Here is a 20,702-nt window from a genome sequence, read left to right as displayed (position 1 = left end):
CTGCAGCAAGAGCGCCCTCTGGTGAGACAGAGTGGGATTACAGATTCCTCTGTATCCTGTCTAACATAGGGTGCATGTCAACAGTGGCTTCTCCTCTCCTCTCCACTCCTCCGTACCTCCATCTGCAACGACATGACTACTACTGGACTAGTAACAGAAAGTTCCTGATCGATATTCTGTTCACCATGCCTGCATGTCTGAAGCAGTGTAGATGGAGGAGGGGAGAGGTAGAAGAGAGTCCAGTGTAATCATGACATCACACCTATAGTTGCTCCTGCTTCTCTCCGATTCACATCGTAACACACCGTGGGGGGGGGGGGTCACTCAACATCGCTCAAGCACACACACACAACCTGACACACAAACACACACTCCATAGTGGAGGCAAGCTGGGGAAAGGTTCTGTAAACTCTCAGCAAAATTAAAAACACTACAAAAATAAAACAACCATCTTAAAAAACAACAACAAAATGGCTTTACATACATACATACATACATACATACCTCAAATTAAATAAACATTTACTTTGCAAAAAAAAAGTAAGACAAACATTATTGCACAAATGAGAAACCGGTTCCTTGTGTGTACACTGGAAAATGTTACATAGAAAAGCAGGCAGCTTGGCTGCCGGGCCACGACAAGGTCATCGAGAGGGCAAGAGCCACTGAAACTGGCCACTCAGCCCTGGCAATGACATCACCACTCTCAGTCCCTCAACAAGTGAAATAAGGCCAACGGAAAAACGCTTACGAAATTTGGAACGTAAACAAAAGACATAAAACTGGGAGAGAGAAAAAAAAAAAAAAAAGAACAAACATTTACATCCTTAACAGGAAGTCACAGATCAGAAGAGTGCTGCTGAACAGTTCCTGGGGTCAGAGCGTTACAGCGCAGGGCTGCGTTCGCCAGCCGCCGCCGCTGCTGAGCTTCAGGGCCGTTGCTCAGTAAAAACATGCAGAGATGGAGAGAAAGATAGAGGTGGAGAGGAAGAGAGATGCAGAGCTGCACTGTCTATCCAGTTTGGAGGCGGCCCGTGTGTTAAATTCACTGCTGGTCTCGTTTCTCTGTCTGTTCTTCTTCAAGACGAACAGCAAGGAGGCATCGTCAAGTGGAGTCTCTTAGACCCAATGGAGGAGTAAAGAGGGGGATGAGGAGGAGGAAGAGAGGAGTGTTCTCTATCTGCTGAGGCTGACGGGGAGGCTGTCTCTCTTCCTGCGTCGCCAGGTGTTCCGGTTGTACTGTGTGTGTGTGTGAGCGTGTGTGTGTGCTCGGTTGGCCAGGACAGGACTGTGGACCACCGCTGGATTGTGGAAGCCCTTCATTGGAAACTTGGGACCACTCTGGAGAGGAAGAGGAAGAAGAGATGAGGAAGAGTTGAGGATAGAAACCAAGGAATTCTAACCACTGAAAACTTCAATAAAAACACACTAAAACACACTAACACACTTTACATAAACACAATAAATTATGTTCTAGAACACTAGATTTAGCTACATTTTCTATATTAGAAATACCAGATAGGCCTGGAAAACAATGTAGTAGTAGTTATAAAATCAAGTAGTAATAAAAATCAGGTGGTGCTTTTCCACTAGAGACCGAGTTTGTATGCCGTCTTTTTAGGAATCTAGAACAGGGCAAAACTATTCACAGAGAAACAAAATCAACAAGGTTTTGAGGTGCAGAGCAGTTTCAGAGTGCAATTTAGTGCCTACACTACAAGGAAGAGAACAGGAATGAGAGAGAGAGAGAGAGAGAGAGAGAGAGAGAGAGAGAGAGAGAGAGAGAGAGGGAAAGGAAGAGAGAGAGATTCTCCCTGTAGCGTGTGCACGCCGGCGCCTACCTTGTGCGTGTGGCCGGGGTGGGGGCTGGACAGAGGCTGGGGGCTGGGAGGGGCAGGGGCAGGGGGGGGCATGTGGAAGAAAGGGGGGAGCCCGGTGTCTATACACACCTGTCTGCCAGGTAAGGAGTGCACAGATAGACCACCGGGCAGGGAGACACGCGTCTGGAGAGACAGGGAGAGAGAGAGAGAGAGCAAGACAGGGTCAGTCATCACTCATCATGACAACTCAACACATTTTTCACTAACTCTGCCTCTCCATCATAGTAATGGCTACAGCGCTAAGTGGCGTTAACATACATCATTGAGGCCCTGTGGCATACCTGTGAGCCTGCATGTATCATGAGAGGGTGGTGACCGCCTATGCCCGGCTTGCCCACTCCCATGGTCAGCCCCAGGGGCAAGGCCATGCCCAGAACCTGGAGAGATGGGTATGGTGGCAAGGTGGGCGGAGGGACAGGGCACGGCGTCGAATCAGAGTCCTGACAAACGGGAGAGAGGGTGGAGATTAAAATAAAATAAAAAAAAGGAAAAAGGAGAAAGCCATAAATCAAATCAAAGTGTGTGTGTACGATTACTTTTGTATTGTGCGTGTGTCAATCAGTTTGCGCTGTGTGTGTGCGCGCGTCTGTTTGTGTGTCCTTACGTTGTCTGATCCAGAGAGAGAGGAGACAGATGAAGCAGAGGAGTGTTGCTGGGGGCTGGACAGGGACATGGGGGAGTCGGCACTGTGGGGGGAGACAGAGTCTCTCTGTTGCTCCTCTGCCCCCAGACCCAACACACACCCTGGGTCCTGCTCTGAGAGAGATGGCTTAGGGAGGGAACCTACCAAGAGAACACACACACACAGGTTAGTATACATGGACACATCCAAGGAGTAACAGCGCTCACACACACGCACGCGATACGTGTACCAAGCTATTCCAAAGGCAAATTAAGCATTACAATGACAGAACAACGGCTGAGACGAGGTGGCCCATTCAATTTCAACATTGCTATTTAATAGATGCCATCAATCTCATCCACCACAGCGAACGCTGTAGTACGGTGTAAAAGTTCCTCTAATGTCGGGTGTCATTAGTCAGAACTTTATTCTACAGTCATTCATTTGACCTTCAATCAAATCAAAACCACAGGGACTCAAAGTTACAGCAGATATTCCTACGATAGGAGATTTGGCTGTCAGGGTTGTGTTGGATTGTGTGTGTGTGTGTGTGACCACTCTTACCTCTGCTCTCCATCCGTGCCAGGTGCCTGCCCCCCCACTTCTTGATGATCCACTCCCTGTAGTCAATCACTTCCTGTGTCACCTTGATTATCCTCCCCAAAGTGCTGCAGGGACAGAAAATGGTTTCAGATAAGAGCAGATGAGAAAGAGAGAGGAGAAGATGCCACCTTTAGACTATTGAGATGCAGCCAGAGTGGATAAAGACTAAGAGAGGCCAGGGTTGGGGGGGGGGGGGGGGGGCCTACCTGTCGATGTCCTGGTTGGGGTAGGAGCGTGCCAGCGGTGACACAGCGTGGCTCAGGACGATGTAGGCATAGTCAAACACCTGCTTCACCTGAACGGCCCCGTAGGAACTCCTACCCACGTCATTACCTGCAGCAGACACACCCATGTTAAAAACTGCCGACAGCCAAACACACACCCCACACGCAGACTGACCAGTCAAACACAAAACACACACACACACACACACACACACACACACACACACACATATTAAAACTGATGACAGCCTAACACACACACACACACACACACCTGGGATCAGTGGATCCTCGATGCAGAGCGTGGATGGTCTGTATCCGGTGGCCTTCATGAACTCCTCTTTAGCCATATAGGCCCCTCCGTTCTTGATGCGAATGCCAGTCTTCAGGTAGTTAAAATGGCGTCCATACAGCTCAAAGAACTCAATCAGCAAGATGCCGAGGTTCATGTTGGGGTTTCTGGCATCGATCCGCGGGTGTAGCTGTGGAGGGAATAGGCAGACAAGTTATAGGGTGTGCAATCAAAAATGTCTCTCATCAAATCCATCCAAACGTTATTGGAGCGTTTACCCTTGTGAAGGATGACCGAAATTAGGCTAACTAAATCAAATCAATGGAGGCCAGAGAAAAAAAAAGTGGTCAAAAATCTGGAATAGCATCCCAACTAATTAGCATCAAGCCTTCTTCAGCACACGCTATAGGACATGCCGGCATTTCCAAAGCCGCAGCGGACAGAAATTGGCTGATTGGCGAATGAGGCCTGTTTGTGAAAATTACAGTGTACTGCAACTTTCACCTCAGAGTAATTGTTTGATTTCAAATCCAAACTTTCGAAGTACAGAGCCAAAAGAAGAACAAATGCTTCAGTGTCCCATTACTTATGCAGGACACTGTCTACAAATGGAGAGAAATGTTAGCATGTTGGTAACTGCAGAAAGGACAACAAGAGCTGTGTGTGTGTGTGTGTGTGTGTGTGTGTGTGTGTACCTGCAGGAAGCTGATGACCATGAGAATGAGGCTGTAAGAGCTGATTCCTCCAGTGAACACTTCGTTGAGATCCCTCTGTAGCAGAAACTGCTTCAACACGAAGATCAGGTAAGGCAGCACTGGATACCTCTGAGAGAGGGAGAGGGAAGATGAGGGATGAAGAGGGGCAAGAAAGGAGGGATGAGGTGAAAGACATCGAAGTCAGTAAAGTCAGTAAAGTGCTTTGAGAAAAATATGGATTTTTAATGACATGTTTCACATGATGCATAATCACTTCAGGGCAACGGAAGAGTGTGTTTAATCTATATTCAAATGAAAATCCCTATTAACAGTTATGGGCAGACGACGACAAGGGGTATAATTCATCCATCCAATTAAATTTTTCACAGGTTCCCCTCATCTGAAATAGTGATATTGCCTTCCACTATGCGGGTGATCTGCAGTCAGAGACTTCTCTCTAAAACGATTCATGATTGAATTCCCACACAGACAGCATATCATAGTCGCAGCTAGCCTGAAAAGCCTGTCTGGTGATGCGAAATAAAATTTATTAAAAATTACCTAGTGTATGACAAAACAGAGTTTTCTAATGCAAAATGGCTTCTATGTATTGCTCGTGCGAGTGCTACATATTCGGAATATGGGTTTTGCACCATAAAACAAAGCGTTGCATGAATGCAATCTATTACGTAAAGGTGTGGCAAGACCCTTTGGCACTCTTGCTTGAAAGTGAAGGCTTGAAGTTGCCCAGGAAAACCATCAATCAGATCCTATCGTCCCTGTGTATCCGGGTAGGAAGGAAGCTGGTGATTGTACAGTTGGCAGACGTTGAGAGCCGAGAAGCGCCACTGGTCAGTTATTTTTTTCCAGGTCATTCACCTCGTCAAAACCACCACCAGGAGGCATCGTTGAGCTTGACGGATATGCTTACAGTGTGTTATAGTGTGTTTACAAACATTGCCGCCTGACTTAATTATGTGAAGAGTAGTTTGTGAGTTGTTTCACTTTGGATATAATGCTTCAGTTGATTCTACGCATTTCAGCAGCAGGCTACTGTATATGGACACAGCGCGCTCACAAAGCAAAGAGAGCAGTTTGTGAAATGTTCTGCTCTGGCACAATAACATATTTCACGATTGAAATGAGAATTTCATAAATCAGCCAAATGTTTACATGCCATGTGCAATGAAAGAATAAAACCAATAAACAGCTCTGATCACCAGAGCGTTGCATATATATGTCAGTATGTCCCATTTTATACCCATTTGTATACCCACTTGTCCAGGGACGTAGGATATATTTCGCAAGGGGGTGCTGCCTAAAACGTTGTGACCTAGAAAAAATGTTGCATATATACTTTTGAGGGGAGAATAACGTAATGGTTAGTGCGAGTGAAAAGCATGAAACGAGAGCACTGCATATATTTGTCAGTATGTCAATTGCAACTCATCCAAAGCTGCGCTACAATCTAGCAGGCGCCTATGTCAACACGCACTACCATAGAATGTGATTGCATATATAGTGAGACAGAGCAACGTAATGCATTTTGGCATCCCTTCTACATGGCTGCAGTCGGATGGACCCTGTAGCCAATATTGATGTGTGTAAATCACATTGGTATTAATTTGTGTTTTGAGAGCCTCAGGTATTCAGTAGTATTTGCAAGTCCAAAATGGTGTTTGCATTTGCAGCAATATGAATTGAGAGAAACCAAGGGGGCTACAGTACATGTCCGCTATCGTAAAATGTCCGTTCCAGTCGGCTGTGCGGGAAAAAAACGACACGCCTCTGCTGTGGAAGACATTGAAGAGAGGCGTGGCCTAATTAGTTGTCAACAATAGTTGTCATTTTTATGGTTGTCATTTTTACCAACACGGCCTCTCAATAGTGTCCTATTCGTCACCAAAAATATCTGACTCTGTCTCTCTTTCCAGAAGTTGAACTTTTAATCTTAGGATACACTGGGGGAGGGTAATCTTTTTCTTGATACTTTTTACGATTAACAAACAAAAGTGTGACAATTTATCCAGCACACTCTCCCCCTTCAAACGATCCTTCAAAAAGCGCTACAGTATACAAAATAAATGCATCATTATTATTACATTGTGTGAACGAGAGATGGCCGCCCTTGCTGAAAATGTAGACGTTCACACCCTATTATAACTATAGGCTACTTTTCTACCCAGTCCCAATCCCACTAAAACCCAACATACTGTACTTAACTGCTGTCACGCATTAACATTCCTAACTTCATTCCGTAATCATTCAGTTACATTATTATACCCGACTCGCGCTTATTCATGTTAAACTGAGCTAAAACATTTCCCAGTTTCTCTGCGCTGTGAGAGAACATGTGATCTGCAATTCATGAGCTGCTATAATAAACTGGATTTTGCCAATCTACATGCATCTGATAAGGCAAACCATTCTCTTTTCAAACATCCTTCACAGCTCTTCTCGCCACCTTGTGGTGGCTTTCGGCACCGGATTAAACCCCTGCCAACTGTATGAATCACCACTCAAACTCACTGTGTAGCACTGTCAATCATTATTCAGTGGATTCAGTTGATTTAAGATACCCACAACATGGGTCATGAGTGGACACGCATCCAACTATGCAAATAGACAGGAGTCAAATCACACATGCTTTGCAAAAAGCTATCCCTGTTGACCATATGTCCTGGCATGTTGTGAATAGCAACTTTTAAAGGGCATGTTGATACAGTGATGGGAAATGCATTCCACAGAGTAGTCACAGAAGTCCTGGGTCCTCCCTACACAGCTACGGTTCTGGCTTGGAATGCATCTGCTTGGAATGAGTCCCATGAATATGGGTTATTGAGAATACTTAGTGACCGTACCTTCATGTAGTCCTTGATGAAGCGGGCAGCTTTGACTCCAGTCTCCACGTTGAAGCTGATGTCCACCTTCACCTCGGTCTCCTGGTCCGTTAGTTTGATGATTGGCACCTGGACGGGAGAAGAGTGGAGGGGAAAAGACTTTCAGTCGTCTTTTTAGTCGTAGTGCCGGACATAGGATGCATTACTAAGCCACTCGATCAAGTATGCCAAATGCTAGGGGGGCAGGTTTGTGGCTGGCTTAATTGTAGGAATGGGCATTTGAAAATATTTAGTTAATCGAATAATTTTATGCTTTTTTTCCGGATAGCTAATGTACTCTATGTAAATGAGCCAAGACACCATTCAAGGCCAAATAACGAGTTAACATGAGATTGACACACTATAATAACTATTGATGACATAATTAGGTTTCATTTTCACTGAGACAGGAGTCAGAATTTTAGGCTATAGCAGGATTGGGACTTGAAAGGAAAATAGTCTACGATATCAAGGACAGGAAAACATTATTTCCCTTCTCATGAGAGAAATTATAATAACTCTCACAAGTAATTGAATACCAACGTCTGATCGGATATTCAAAAACCGTGCCCATCCCGATCCCAAGAGATGTGATGTGAGCAATATGGTTTCAGCTCGCCCTCTGGTGCGCAAGAAATAGTTTCTGCCATATTTCTAACAAATGTCAATAAGAATTGAATTTGACAGGACAATTTGGATGCTGAATTTGGACTGGGCGATATATTCAGACAGACCACTACTCACCGTAGCTTTGTCCAGTACTTTGATGGAGAAAGGTTCCGCCACGTTGTGTTTCCGGAGGGCCTGTTCTAGCTGCTGCAAGTGCAGTGGGGGGCATTCCCACTTCCCAAACACCACCAGATCAATGTCACTATGGAAACACACACAGAAACAGTTACCACATGGCTAACCTGCGACATAACAGGAAAAACTACATTTAAAACCTGGATTCAATCAATCACAGACACACACTCTGGGCTGCTGTCCTACCTTGTTGGCAGATAGAGCCCAGTGCTGAAGCTGCCAAATATCTGCACCTGAAGAGAGTGACGAGAAGAGTTTTAAAACCGCTGTAATTAAAAACAACCAGCACAAACAGGTATTTTGTGTGCTATTAACCCTCCTAACCCTAAACCGAACACAAAAATGATATTGAGCATACTCCAACAGATTTCCTATCATATTGTACTGAAAGCACACCTGGTGTGTGTGTGTGTGTACTCACGTCCGCAGTGGGCCACAGCTCCTTAATGACCGTCTCTATCCTGTTGACCACCTCCCTCCTCATGGCTGCCTCCTCCGGCCGAGGAGACATGAAGTTATAGAAGTCCACCACCTCCTCATGTAGCCTGGAAATAGAGGAAGACAGAGGGTTAATACATACATAGATACATACATACAGCCTAGGCCTACTACACAGGCACACGCAAGCACACACCTATTGTAGCCCGAAGAGACCACATGTGACTGCAGAGCGTACACCATCAAGTAGGCCAATCAACAAGTCTGAAAGTGTTATGCCTGATCACAGATATTCCTCGTGTGTGTAAATACGTATGACCACTCTGATGCCTGGGAACAGTAGTATCCTGTTCTACCCCATGACAATCCATTTTCTAGGAACGCATCCTTTACGCAACAGGGAGACAGCCACAATCAATTACTAGGGCCCTGGAGAGAATGCAACCAGCTGATGTGCCCACTCATGAAAACACTGCAAGAGACACAGCCAAGCTTAACCAGATATGGAGCCAGGAGTCCATTTCTGACAGGGCAACAGTTAGGCCTAGTTCCACTAATGATAGGGAGTGCACGACACTCCACTTGTAAGAAATGTATCATGGACCGATTATTCTTATAACTGACTGTTTAAATAGGAGCATCTCTGTCTAATGTTTTTTTTTACCAAAGATACTAAGCAGTTGAGTGTTGTGTGCGATTGCTCCCATCTGAGTGATGTTCAAGCTACAGAACATTGTCAGACATCTTCAGCCGTTATGGTAATGACATCATTAAAATTCACAAAAAAATTATCAAGTCGTTAATTGCACGGGCTACAAGTCACATTTACCAGTAAAATTTATGTATGTGACTTTGACCATAGAGCACATAATATTTTTTGCTATAAATAAATAAATAAATAAATAAATAAAACATACAGTCAACTGCCCATGGAAGGAACACAGACATTCAGCAGCCCAGTAGAAATGATAATTGTTGAGGGGATTCAAATGGATGTTCAGGGTCAAAGTCAAGTAATTTGTCAAACTTGTAATTTGTCTTGGCTCGGTAATTTCCTCACATGGTTTCACTCAACTCTCTCTCTTTCCTCCCCTGACTCACAGGTGGCAACACGTGTCTCTCCGTGTCTTGCAGACATTTCTGCATGGATGTCAGTCTACCACCTCAAGCTCAACCTTAACAAGACTGAGCTGCTCTTCCTCCCTGGGAAAGCCTGAACCTCTCCAAGACTTCTCCATCACAGTAGAGAACTCTACTGTGAGCTCCCCCCAGACAGCCAAGAATTTTGGGGTGATCCTTGACAACCTATCCTGTGCGGCGAACATCACAGCGACAGCATGCTCCTGTAGATTCTTCCTCTACAACATCAGAAGGATTCGTCCATTCCTCACAAGAGAATCAGCACAACCCTCGGTCCAGACACTTGTGATCTCTCGCCTTGACTACTGAAACGCACTCTTGGCCGGGCTGCCCGCCTCCGCCATCAGACCTCTGCAGCTCATCCAGAATGCTGCTGCCCATCTGGTGTTCAATCTCCCCAGCCCCCTCTTTCGCACCCTTCATTGGTTCCCGGTAGCAGCTCGCATCAAATTCAAGACCCTGGTGCTCGCCTACCGGGCGGCAAAGGGGACAGCCCCTCCCTACTTGCAAGCAACGGTCAGCCCCCAAAGCCCTGCCCAAGCACTCTGCTCTTCCACCTCAGCTGGCCATCTGGCACCGCCACCTCTACATGGATGCAGCAGTCGCGCTATTTGGTCACAGCTTTTCACTGGTGGATCGAGCTTCCCACTGCTGTCAGGACCGCAGAGTCACTACCTATCTTCCGCCGTAGACTGAAGAGCCATCTCTTCAGGCTACATCTTGACTGTCCCTCCTAAAGACCTCTTCATCCCCTGTACAGTTTTTCTCTACTGTAAATAAAAATAAATAAATAAATATTTAAAAAAGTAATTCTTCCTTCTTCTAGCATTGTGACTGCTAATGGCCCCTGGTCCTAGCATAGATTTGTTTCTCTTATGATGACTGATGTATAGATGATTCACTTACTTAGACAAATGTACTTGTTGTAAGTTTCTTTGGATAAAGGCGTCTGCTAAATGTCTAAAATGTAAACGTGAACTCAGAGTGAGTGAGGCACAAAAATTGCTTTCCTGACCAGCTCGAAAATTCCCAGATGGGTGCAACCAAACATTTCAAATATCACAAGTTCATGCAACACATTTGAGGCTTCCTCTGTAAGATCTTTGGAAGGGGCCTTTCTGTACATACTGCACACTAAAACTAAATATGACATAACTTAAGCCTATACAACAGCTTTAAAAGTACTGACGTGCATGCATGTTTGATGTGAACTTGTTGATAACCACATTGTAAAAAATACTAGTACTAGATGGCTACCATGAAGTCAGTTTCAAAGTTCTTTTTCCTTGCCAATGTTTTATGGCACTGACAGGCAGAGTTTTATGAATTCAAATATATAGTTTAACTAACTATCTGGTAAGCCAGCAATAACGTATAAGGGATGTAAAATAGTAAAACATGGGTGGATTGAGTTGACTGTCTCCAGAGTCCAGGGTTGCATGACCCCCCTTCGTAATTGTGTGTTACTCAACCTACATTCCACACAAATTACCCAACCCTCAGATCTGTCTATTTACTTGCTAGCTTAGTGCCTAGCCATTTAGCAAACCGTTAGCCCACTCGCTAAATGGCTGCTACTCAGCTTGCTACACATAGCATGCTACCATGTTACATCTGGCAGTGGCTATCATGCGCAGCCATACATAGCTGACAGCAGGTATCGAGCTAGCTAGCAAGCAAGCTATCATAGCTAACGTCAATGCCATAGCTACATCTTAAGTGTAGCAAACTAAAATGACCAGTCAATGCATTCACCCAAATGAATGACACCGTCATTGATTGACGTTAGGGCAAGAGCACATCTTTTGACCATCTTGAATAACAGTGACAAGAAAGACATTATTAGCTAATCTCAGATAGCCACCAACACAGCAAATCGTGGAATCGAAGGGCAATCTCATGAGTCTCACCCATTAACACCGGGGTTGTACTTCCTCGTCTTCCAAGGCGTCCCAGTGCTGACATAGTTTCCATTAGTGCAGTTTGAAAGCAGGTAATTCATCCCATAGGTGCTCGCCTTATTGTCACTTTTCCTTCGGCCTGGATGGTGATTGTGGTGATTTAGGGGTGCAGAGGGGTTAATCGGGTGACGCTTCACACAATTCTGTTGAAAATTGTACTGTGCAGGGTCCGGATGGTGACGATGATGATGGTAATGGTTGACATTATTATGCATGGTTTCACTGAAGCTAAAGAACATATTCGCACCTCCAACGTTTTTATTAATAATATTCCCCGTTACATTTCCACCACCATTAGTCCTCCCCAATGAGCAGTTCGAAGATGGACTGTCCGTTCCAGATTCCACTGAAGACGCGGAGGAGACAGATCCTGTCTTTTGAGGCATTTTCCCCTCTCCCAAACCTGCCGTGACTCCGTTACCGTTCGCGTTTGACGGGGTCAAAGAGTTCTGGACGTTTCTGTTCGGTAACGTTATTCCAAAGGAGGAAAATGCAGTGCCGTTAGGGATAGTGCCGTTAATGCTGTGATGGCTGCTGCTCAGACTGGTCGTATCGTTAGTGCTACTGCTGCAAATGCTTTTGCTCGATGCCACGGCCGCAACATTTTTAAAAACGTCCAACGCTGGAGAATTCACGCATATGTTGTGGTTCTGATTGTGATACTGACCGGAGTTTGCCCGTACTCCCTGAGATTGAGAAGTCTCCCAGACGTGCATCCATAAAGCGTTCGCAGGTCCTTTCTGTTCGGGCTGAATCCAAGCTACCCTCGGATCCATTCAACTTCTTTTTTGACAACCTCCTTCAAGCAAATCAGTGTGCCCGTTAAAATTACGCGCCTGCCGGACCGAAAAAATTGCTCGTGAAGAAGGTTACAAAAATAGTAAGAAGTACTAAACGCCAAACCGAATAAGGACCATTGACGAAGTGGTCCTTTCTACACCGCTAGCAGAAAACCGCTAGCAGAATCCTACGGTAATTCAATATGGCGTATTCTCTTCAAACCGAAGCGCTGTGCGCATGTGTGTAGGGTTTTAAACTATCGCCGTAAACACACCCCCGTCCACCGCCTACTCCTCCCTTTCACCACTTTCTCTCAGTTGGGGGATAATTTGACTAATTGCAAACCAGTGCTGTTTATATCAAATATTTAAAGTATTATGTGGGAATATATACACGGCAATCTGTATTATGTTATCTGTGATGTAATGTAATGTAAACTGTTTCCCTGAAAATAAACTATAGCTGTCAATGTCAAGAGGTACATTTCCAGTAGTGTGTGCACTATAGGGCGGACCATTTTTAGTGTGTGTGCGGGTGTGTATGTGTGTGAGAGAGAGAATGGGGGGGGGGGGGGGGGTGAGAGGAATTCAGTAAGTGAGACCTTACCTCTCCTATTTAAAATATGTTGCTGGAGGGCATATTACATCCCTGAGAAGAACACACACACACAACATATTACCAATATTTACAATTTCTAAATAAAGCAGGCAGATTTGAGATGAATGATAATCCTTCCAGGTCTAGCACGACATGATTGGGAACCACACTCGTAATACACATAGAGGTTTTAATAGGTCCAGACAGACACCATTTGCAATCAACACTGGAAACGGCCATCTTCCAGCCCATAAATTAAGCTCTGTGATGGGGATGAAGCAAGCTGGAGCAGCAGTAGTACTGGCAGCACCTTCTGTAGAGTGTGTGTGTGTGTGTGTGTGTGTGTGTGTGTGTGTGTGTTCCTCCTTGCATAATGTCTGCTTCCCTCCCCACTCACGTGCAGCATGTGACAGAGCCAATGAAAAACCCCCAGAGCAAGCGTGTCAGCTCGAGTAGGCTCTGTCTCTCTCTCTCTCTCTCTCACACACACACACACACACGTAGCAGCCACACGGCTGTTCACTCTACTGTATGCCTGTGAAAAGAGGAGCTCCCTCCTTCTCTATAGCAGCAACAAGCTCTGGGTGATTCTACAGACTGAAAGGGTCATTCCTGTCTGTAGCATTGAGGATAGATTCATAACCCCATTCACTTCCTTAGGCCTGCCCTGCAGCTAGGTGTGTGTGTGTGTGTGTGTGTGTGTGTGTGTCATGGAGAAGTTGAACGATCCTGAACATACTGCCAAAAGAACAACGCAGTGGCTTAAGGATAGAAAGGTGAATGTCCTTGAGTGGCCAAGTCAGAGCCCTGACTTAAATCCGATAAAAAATCTGTGGATGGAGTTGAAGAGAGCAGTCCATCGCCGCTCACCACGGAATTTGACTGAACTCGAACAATTCTGCAAGGAAGAATGGGCAAATATTCTCCAATCTAGGTGTGCAAAGCTAGTAGAGACATATCCAAACAGACTGATGGCTGTAATTGCAGCAAAAGGTGGTTATACAAAGTATTAAATCAGGGGACTGATGACTTTTCCAACCCTGTTATTCTTGTTTTTCATTTTTTATACATTTTCAGAACTGTCGCCTTTTTTTCATTAGTTTGATGTTGTATGGCTAAATTTGTACATACAGCTGGAAAAAGATTTTTTTTAATGGGTTTTGATTTCAGGCTGTACAACAAGTATAGTAACTATTTCAAAGGGGTATGATGACTTTCTATAGGCAATGTATATCCTGCAATCTAGTGATTAAGATCAGTGAACACACTGTACAGATCAGTGTTTAAGAACTGAAATGGAATTGGATCACGGTATGAGCTAGTGAGGATGGGGGACAGATAAGGCTAGAATGGAAATGCAGAAAACCTTGTTGCAGCATGTCACAGGCATGTCATGAACTCCCAAACCACAACATTTTACACCACAATCAACATAACTAAAACCAAACGTTTGTTTGGATGAAATATTTTTCGTCTCATAGTGTCATTACTTTACAACCAGTGTGTAACATTGCGGCAATTCAAATCACTGAAGGCATGAGTTGTGTGGTAATACACTGTATCTTGCATTCAAGTTGGGATGTCAGACTGAGTATGGTGAGCACACTGTGACATTATTTGTTCTATGAAAGGGGCGATATACTGGATTTGTTGTACGGCTGTACAGATTCATCAACGAATGCTTTAGTTGACAATTTATTTTTTTATCAGACCAAAGACAAGAAGTTCAAGCTTCAGTGAGTAATGTAGACAAATACACAGTGCTGTACATTGGAAGGAAGTTTGGTTCAAGCAATTACCACACTTTTGTCTTTATCCATGGTAATGTTTACACCTTGAATTTGTAGGCTATCATTTCTTTGTTGACTTGTTGAAGTGGCCTATTACTCCCCCACTCCCCTGAGTGTTTAGGCACCCCTTTGAGTTTCTTGTCTAGCAATGTTTAGAAAATCTCTGACCACCTCAATTGCAAGGTTAAACAAATATGAAAACAAATTATTTTCATTATTTAAGGGTGAGGGCCCACTTAAATGCCCCCTGGGGTTTCCAGCCTCATCCTGCAAAATATGCTTGTTTTTCTTTATGACTAGTTCTGAAAGTGCAAATACAGTAAAATCGAAAACCCACATCACAGCCAGAGGAAGAGATGTGATGACAGAGCAGAGAAACCTCACATGAGGGTTGTCACTACATACAGTATACAATATATCCCTCATCAACAATATATCCATCATATCCATACAATATATCCATCATCAACAATGACCCCACCAGTGCCCCCCTCAAGTCACTCACACACTCATTGACATCATAACACATATGCACACACATAATCATCCATTGCAGACTCATCCTCCACTGTAATTATGTGTACTGTTAACCTGTCATTGCCACTGTATATTGCCATTCCATTGCGTACATTGCTTCACCGCTGTTTATACTGCTTATACTGTTTATATTGTTGATACTGTTTATACTGTTCATACTGTTTATATTTTTTAGTACTTCTATTTTATTTTATTCTATTTTAAAACGTATTGTTGCACTACTCTGTGGCACTGTCACTTTTGCATTTCACTGTATACTTGTATGCACGTGACAAATAAAGAATCTTGATCTTGATCAGCAGAGCGATCTGTTACCTCACACATGCATAAACACACACACACACACACACACACACACACCCCCACACACCCACACACGTAAGATAGCCTTGTGTGCAAAAATGAAAGCACTGTTTATTATAATAGTACATTCAATTGTGTCTACAAGCATTATATTACCACCTCAATTGTGTCTACAAGCATTATATTACCACCTCACTTGGTCCTTGTTGTTGGAAAATGTTTTTCATAGGCATGGTCTACACTGGGAGATCTGGGAAAGAAGTAATGGGACAGACTGCACTGCAGGATACGCTTATGGGAATTGACTTGACACACATACACTTTCATTCCCCCTCTCTGTCATAAGATCTCTCATTCCATCTCTCTCATTCTCACTCCATCTCTTTATCTCTCTCTCCTCTTCCATGGTGGCTGGTGGCTTTGTCCCTTCACAGTGCTAGGACGCATTTCATCCCAGAAAGATGTCCCCTCTGCCCTCAATCATTCCCCTTTGAAGATTTGAGACAACTAAGGTTGTATGAGCAATAGTACCACCTAGGTTCAGTTATATTCATTTTTACCTATTAGTCCTATCAGATCTGTGGAGGGGAGTGAATGAGGACAGGAGGGAGAGAGCAGCACTCAGGAATGAAATGCAGCTGTGCTACATGACTGTCCACTTCTCCAGATGACAAACTCAAGTCGTCCTAGCAAAGCTATGTTCTTGAATGTCAATATCTCTCCTACTAGCTGATGCAGTGCAGTACAAAGAGAGAAAATGGCTTCCTATCATTTGTGAGATTTAGAGCTCTTGTGTGATTCATTGCAATTGAATGGACATAAAAACCGATGAGGGATACCCCAAGAATGAAGGCTTTGCTACAGTCAGGATCTGTTGAGAGCAAAGGAGGAGATGGATGAAGACCTCATGTTCCAGAGCAGAATGGAGTGGAGGTGAAAAACGAAGGCTCCTAAAACTGAGGAAACGGTTATTGCTTGTACAGTACATTCCAATTCATTCATACAGAATTTAATGAAGTACACTACGCTATTTTTCTCTTCAATAAACTGAAGACAGCTCCTTCATACAGTATCATTGAAGCGAGTGAGGTTGGTCGGTTCAGTGTGCAACATGATAGTCTTATCAAAGTATCAGTCGTCAGTGAATATTCAAGTGTTGATGGTGGTTCAGATGAAGCCTTTGACAGCAGTGTTGTTTCTAGAGTTCTTCATGTCTTCTCACCAAAGTTCATTGTAAACTGTTTCATTTAGTGTCATTCATGGTCCCTCTTGAGTGTAAAACAAAAACTATCTATCAATGTAGACAGCAGTCAGTTCATGTAGTGGTGGTGGGCTGAGGGTTACCAAGGCGAGCTGATAGATGATAGACCATCATAGTTGTCCATCAGAACACAAATGGTATCAAAGCCTTCCTGGATTTGGGGTAGTCTTCAAATTTCATAAGATACCACCTATAGAAACAAGTTGTATGTTGCATGTTCAGTAGGCTAATGCACGTATTCAACATCTATACACATTTCTGTTGTTTCGGACTCCTGCTTATAAACAACAACATTACATTACACTGGATGGTGAAGTATGGCATTCATAAAGTGACTTAGCCTTGCACGATAGCCTTTCATCTTCTCCAGAGCAACTTACAGTGTGCCAAATGCAATAACGAGGCTACAACAACCACAAAATGGGAGCATCAGACAGGAAAACCTTCAGAAGTTACCGTTAGTATCAATCATAACACTGGACTGTAATAACAGCAGTGTGTGGTTGTTACCTGTGGTGGGCCACAGCTCTGCTGGAGAGGACAATGAGGGTGAAGATGGCGAAGGATGCGCTGTGTACCGAGTGAGCAGCCAGAGCGAACCCTGCCCACTCTGTTATCTCTCCAAAGAAGTTGGCTCCAGATATATACACAAACAGACCACCTGCAGAACGAACCATAGAATTAGAACAGGTATAAACAGGCACTTTCACTCATATTGTAGCATCGGCGGGGTGGAGATGCTCAGGCTTTATACAGGGTCTCTACACAATCTATGTTCTCTGGAGCTTGGAACAGCAGCCATATTAGGGGAACCGTTTGGAATATTGAATGAATAGCTGCTTTTCAGAATCAGAATTCATTATGTATAAGAAAATCAGGAACATTCTCAGTCAGTGTTCTCCTCAACAATGAGCTGTTGAAAGTAGATGTTGGGAGTGTTGAGGTCATTATAAATCAGTGAGGCAACGTCAACAGGTATGAACACAGCTTCACACTGGCCAAAGACGGCTGACAGGTCATCCCCTATTTGAGTACAGCCCATGTGTTCGTCAACTACCTCTTCATGAGCATTCCTGACAGGATTCCAGGAGTGCCTGGATGTTCATTTGGCATGACAATACACATCCTACTACATTCTCCAGTCTCTCCTGCAAAGCTTGATTTCTACAAGGCCTCAGGGTGGAGGGTTTTAACTGGTTCATCACAAGTTGCCCCCAGGCTTCAACAGAGTAAAGGGTCTGAATACTTATGTAAATGTGATATTTCAGTTTTTTATATTTTTTTTAGCAAATGTTTCTAAAAAACCTGTTTTCGCTTTGTCAATCCATTTTAGAATAAGGCTGTAACATAAGAAAATGTGGAAAAAGTGAAGGGGTCTGAATACTTTCCGAATGCACTGTATGTTGAGCAGTAGACATATTATTTCGAAATGGCATCCACTCTAACAGCTGTGTATACTAACGACTGTAGCCTAGCTGTACGGTTTACAGTGGGTTCAGACAGCTGAGCATGGATGCAAATGTGTTACAACGTGCTGTCTAACTCCATTTACGTCTGGTCTGAAGTCAGGGGAAGCCCCCCCTCCTCCTCCCCCTCTCTCCCTCTCTCTCCCTCTCATGAATGTAGTGCATGTAATGACTCACTGACAGACCAGGGCAATTTTTACTTGTCCAATTCAAGGCAGAAAGACATGTTTGTCAGAGTGTAATGATTTAAGGGGAAAACAGACAGAGCATAGCTTGAACCAGCGACATCTTGGTTACAGGGTAAATATGCCTGTGCCATAAAGGTCCAGAGCTCTTGGGACAGTGAGGGGAATAAGCTGTGTTCGCTCTCCTATTAGTGCATGCTATGGATAAGAAGTACTTCAAGGGGATTCAAGATCTTCACTCCTTGAGGAAAACACTTCTAGACAGTGGTGTTGATTGGAAAAAAGCATGTCTTACCTGTCGGTATCTTATAGCCAGTCTCTCCAGGCTTTCTTAGGTTCCTCAGGATGTGATCAGAGTGAACATTAATCAGCCAACCCACCAACCACAGCACAGATCCTGGAAATAAACCAATGGAAAGCTTAGAACGCCAGTGTCATTTACTACTAAGCAATGAGGTGACAGTGAGTAAAATAAAAAATGTTCTTGGATATCATTAGCTCAAGATGATCATATTGTATTCCCAGGCAATTTCACAACACAGCAGAGACAGCAGTTACATTGTTATTTAAAAAAACCCTTGTAATCAAATTTAGGCTATATTTTTAGGGAAGGTAGACTTTTTTCTTGATATTTTACCTCACGACAAGAAGAAGGTGGTCTATGGCAGTCTTACCTAGGATGAAGCAGGGGTGTGTCACCCAGTCTGCAGGGTACTCTGCATAGTGGCTCAGGTATCTGACCTGCATGTAGCCGTTATATATGCAGAAGACAAAGGCCAGGGCGAAAGACGCAAACGGTGTGGATTTCCCTCCTCTGATAAAAAACGGATAAATGAGAGATCTGAAACAAAACAAAAAATAATGAGTTACTTCACCACCTGTAGTAAAGGTTTTAGTGACATCTTGACAGCCTGCACACCACCACCTATATGTAACAGTTCAGGCAGACCAATATTGGTGTGTGAGCTGTTCTGGCATTCAGTAGTATAATTCTAAATCAATTATTCTGTTCCTACATCCTGTATGAATAATTGTTGCGTAAAACATTGACACATAGCTGTGCATGAATGACAAGCACCTAATACAGCAGTTTTATTCCTATCCTTGTATTTCACTGCACTGTTGAGAGGCAGTTCTTCAAAAGCATGTCATTGTACTGTTTACTGCTGGATCCTGTGCTGATGATAAATAAACTTATGTCATACACACATAACATAGTTACACAGGTATGATCTCTATTACAGTCACTTTTGCATGTATGATTGTAGAATAGAAACATTAATGAGAACAGCTGAACTCCACTGAACATAACACATACTAGGTGTGAAAAATCCAGGAGTATATCAAGTGATTGCCACTGCTCTACCTTTGCACATAGTGGAAGAAATACATAGCCAGTAATAGCTGATTGGGGAGATGCGTGGTTTTTGCAGCAGACGTCCAAAACACTAGGCACAGTGGCACCACAAATGCGGGTAGTTCCTGAACGAACCAGGCGAATTTCACGTTGACAGGAAATCCATATTTGCTTGACGCGTATCTGCCATAGGGAACGTTCTCAAAAAGTAACGTTAAGAATGTACACGCTGCCATGAAAATCATGAAGTAAGCTAAATGGTACAAAACATACAACTCCTCAGCCTCCGAGGAGAACAGCTTCGAGATGACACCGTCCATAGTGACTGGATATAAAATTGTCGGCAGAAACTAATATGTCTACAGTTGTTATTAATAAATCGTCGAAACAATAATTGCAGTGTTGTAACCAGTACTGTATCACCCTCTTAGTCTGAATTGATATCAGATGTCACTTTGGCTGTCACTTGTGTGAAACATGCGATCAAACGCACTGGTGTGTTCAGCTCCATCCACCAATCGGAACAGCGAAAGGAGGAGCGTTGATACGAATACACCAATCGAGTTACTCTGTACTCTCTACAACCAATATCAACCCTAAATCGAATGCAATGTAGCAAGGGCCAAAATCACCACTGTGCAAAATGTAATAATTGTGAATCAACCCTGAGTAAGATGACGCACGGGTGTATCAAGTCAGTGGTATCAATCACCCGATAGCTAATGTTACAATGGTGAGTATTTTCCTCTTGGACAAATTATTTCCCAAAATATTTGAATTTATCATTTTAATACGGCAACATCACTGCAACGCTCCACCAAATTCAACACTACTTTTTTTTTTATCAGGCGAAGTCAAAGGCCACTAAAACTGGTCCTGTCTCACATG

At 43.8% G+C, this 20,702-nt stretch overlaps 2 protein-coding genes across 2 annotated transcripts; both read right to left on the bottom strand.

Moving 5' to 3' along the window:
- Window positions 1-691: 691 nt before the first annotated feature.
- On the bottom strand, window positions 692-12,392 carry tent4a (terminal nucleotidyltransferase 4A). Its single transcript, XM_083679824.1, has 13 exons — window positions 11,488-12,392; window positions 8,421-8,544; window positions 8,186-8,232; window positions 7,940-8,066; window positions 7,178-7,285; window positions 4,317-4,445; window positions 3,604-3,811; window positions 3,312-3,438; window positions 3,067-3,170; window positions 2,485-2,663; window positions 2,162-2,320; window positions 1,842-2,003; window positions 692-1,341 (listed from the first exon to the last, which is right to left on the bottom strand). The coding sequence occupies exons 1-13, from the start codon at window positions 12,312-12,314 to the stop codon at window positions 1,177-1,179; spliced, it is 2,466 nt and encodes an 821-aa protein (XP_083535950.1). The 5' UTR covers window positions 12,315-12,392; the 3' UTR covers window positions 692-1,176.
- Window positions 12,393-14,848: 2,456 nt separating this feature from the next.
- On the bottom strand, window positions 14,849-20,268 carry srd5a1 (steroid-5-alpha-reductase, alpha polypeptide 1 (3-oxo-5 alpha-steroid delta 4-dehydrogenase alpha 1)). Its single transcript, XM_083680367.1, has 5 exons — window positions 19,824-20,268; window positions 19,132-19,298; window positions 18,753-18,854; window positions 17,317-17,467; window positions 14,849-16,996 (listed from the first exon to the last, which is right to left on the bottom strand). Exons 1-5 carry the CDS (start codon window positions 20,132-20,134, stop codon window positions 16,930-16,932), a joined length of 798 nt encoding a protein of 265 aa, XP_083536493.1. The 5' UTR covers window positions 20,135-20,268; the 3' UTR covers window positions 14,849-16,929.
- Between the last annotated feature and the right edge of the window lie 434 nt (window positions 20,269-20,702).

Source organism: Argentina silus (assembly GCF_951799395.1).
Source record: "Argentina silus genome assembly, chromosome: 11".
Taxonomy (NCBI): Eukaryota; Metazoa; Chordata; class Actinopteri; order Argentiniformes; family Argentinidae; genus Argentina; species Argentina silus.
This window is presented reverse-complemented; position numbering and strand designations above follow the sequence as displayed.

Excerpts from the sequence above, each read along its gene's own strand:
- tent4a (XM_083679824.1), bottom strand. The coding sequence starts at position 12,314 with ATGGATCCGAGGGTAGCTTGGATTCAGCCCGAACAGAAAGGACCTGCG. Across the intron at positions 7,286-7,939 it reads AAGTACTGGACAAAGCTACG|GTGCCAATCATCAAACTAAC; the intron begins GTGAGTAGTGGT and ends TCTCCCGTCCAG. Across the intron at positions 2,664-3,066 it reads GGCACGGATGGAGAGCAGAG|GTTCCCTCCCTAAGCCATCT; the intron begins GTAAGAGTGGTC and ends TTCTCTTGGTAG.
- srd5a1 (XM_083680367.1), bottom strand. The coding sequence starts at position 20,134 with ATGGACGGTGTCATCTCGAAGCTGTTCTCCTCGGAGGCTGAGGAGTTG. Across the intron at positions 19,299-19,823 it reads TTCTTCCACTATGTGCAAAG|ATCTCTCATTTATCCGTTTT; the intron begins GTAGAGCAGTGG and ends GTTTTGTTTCAG. Across the intron at positions 17,468-18,752 it reads TGGCTATAAGATACCGACAG|GTGGTCTGTTTGTGTATATA; the intron begins GTAAGACATGCT and ends TTCGTTCTGCAG.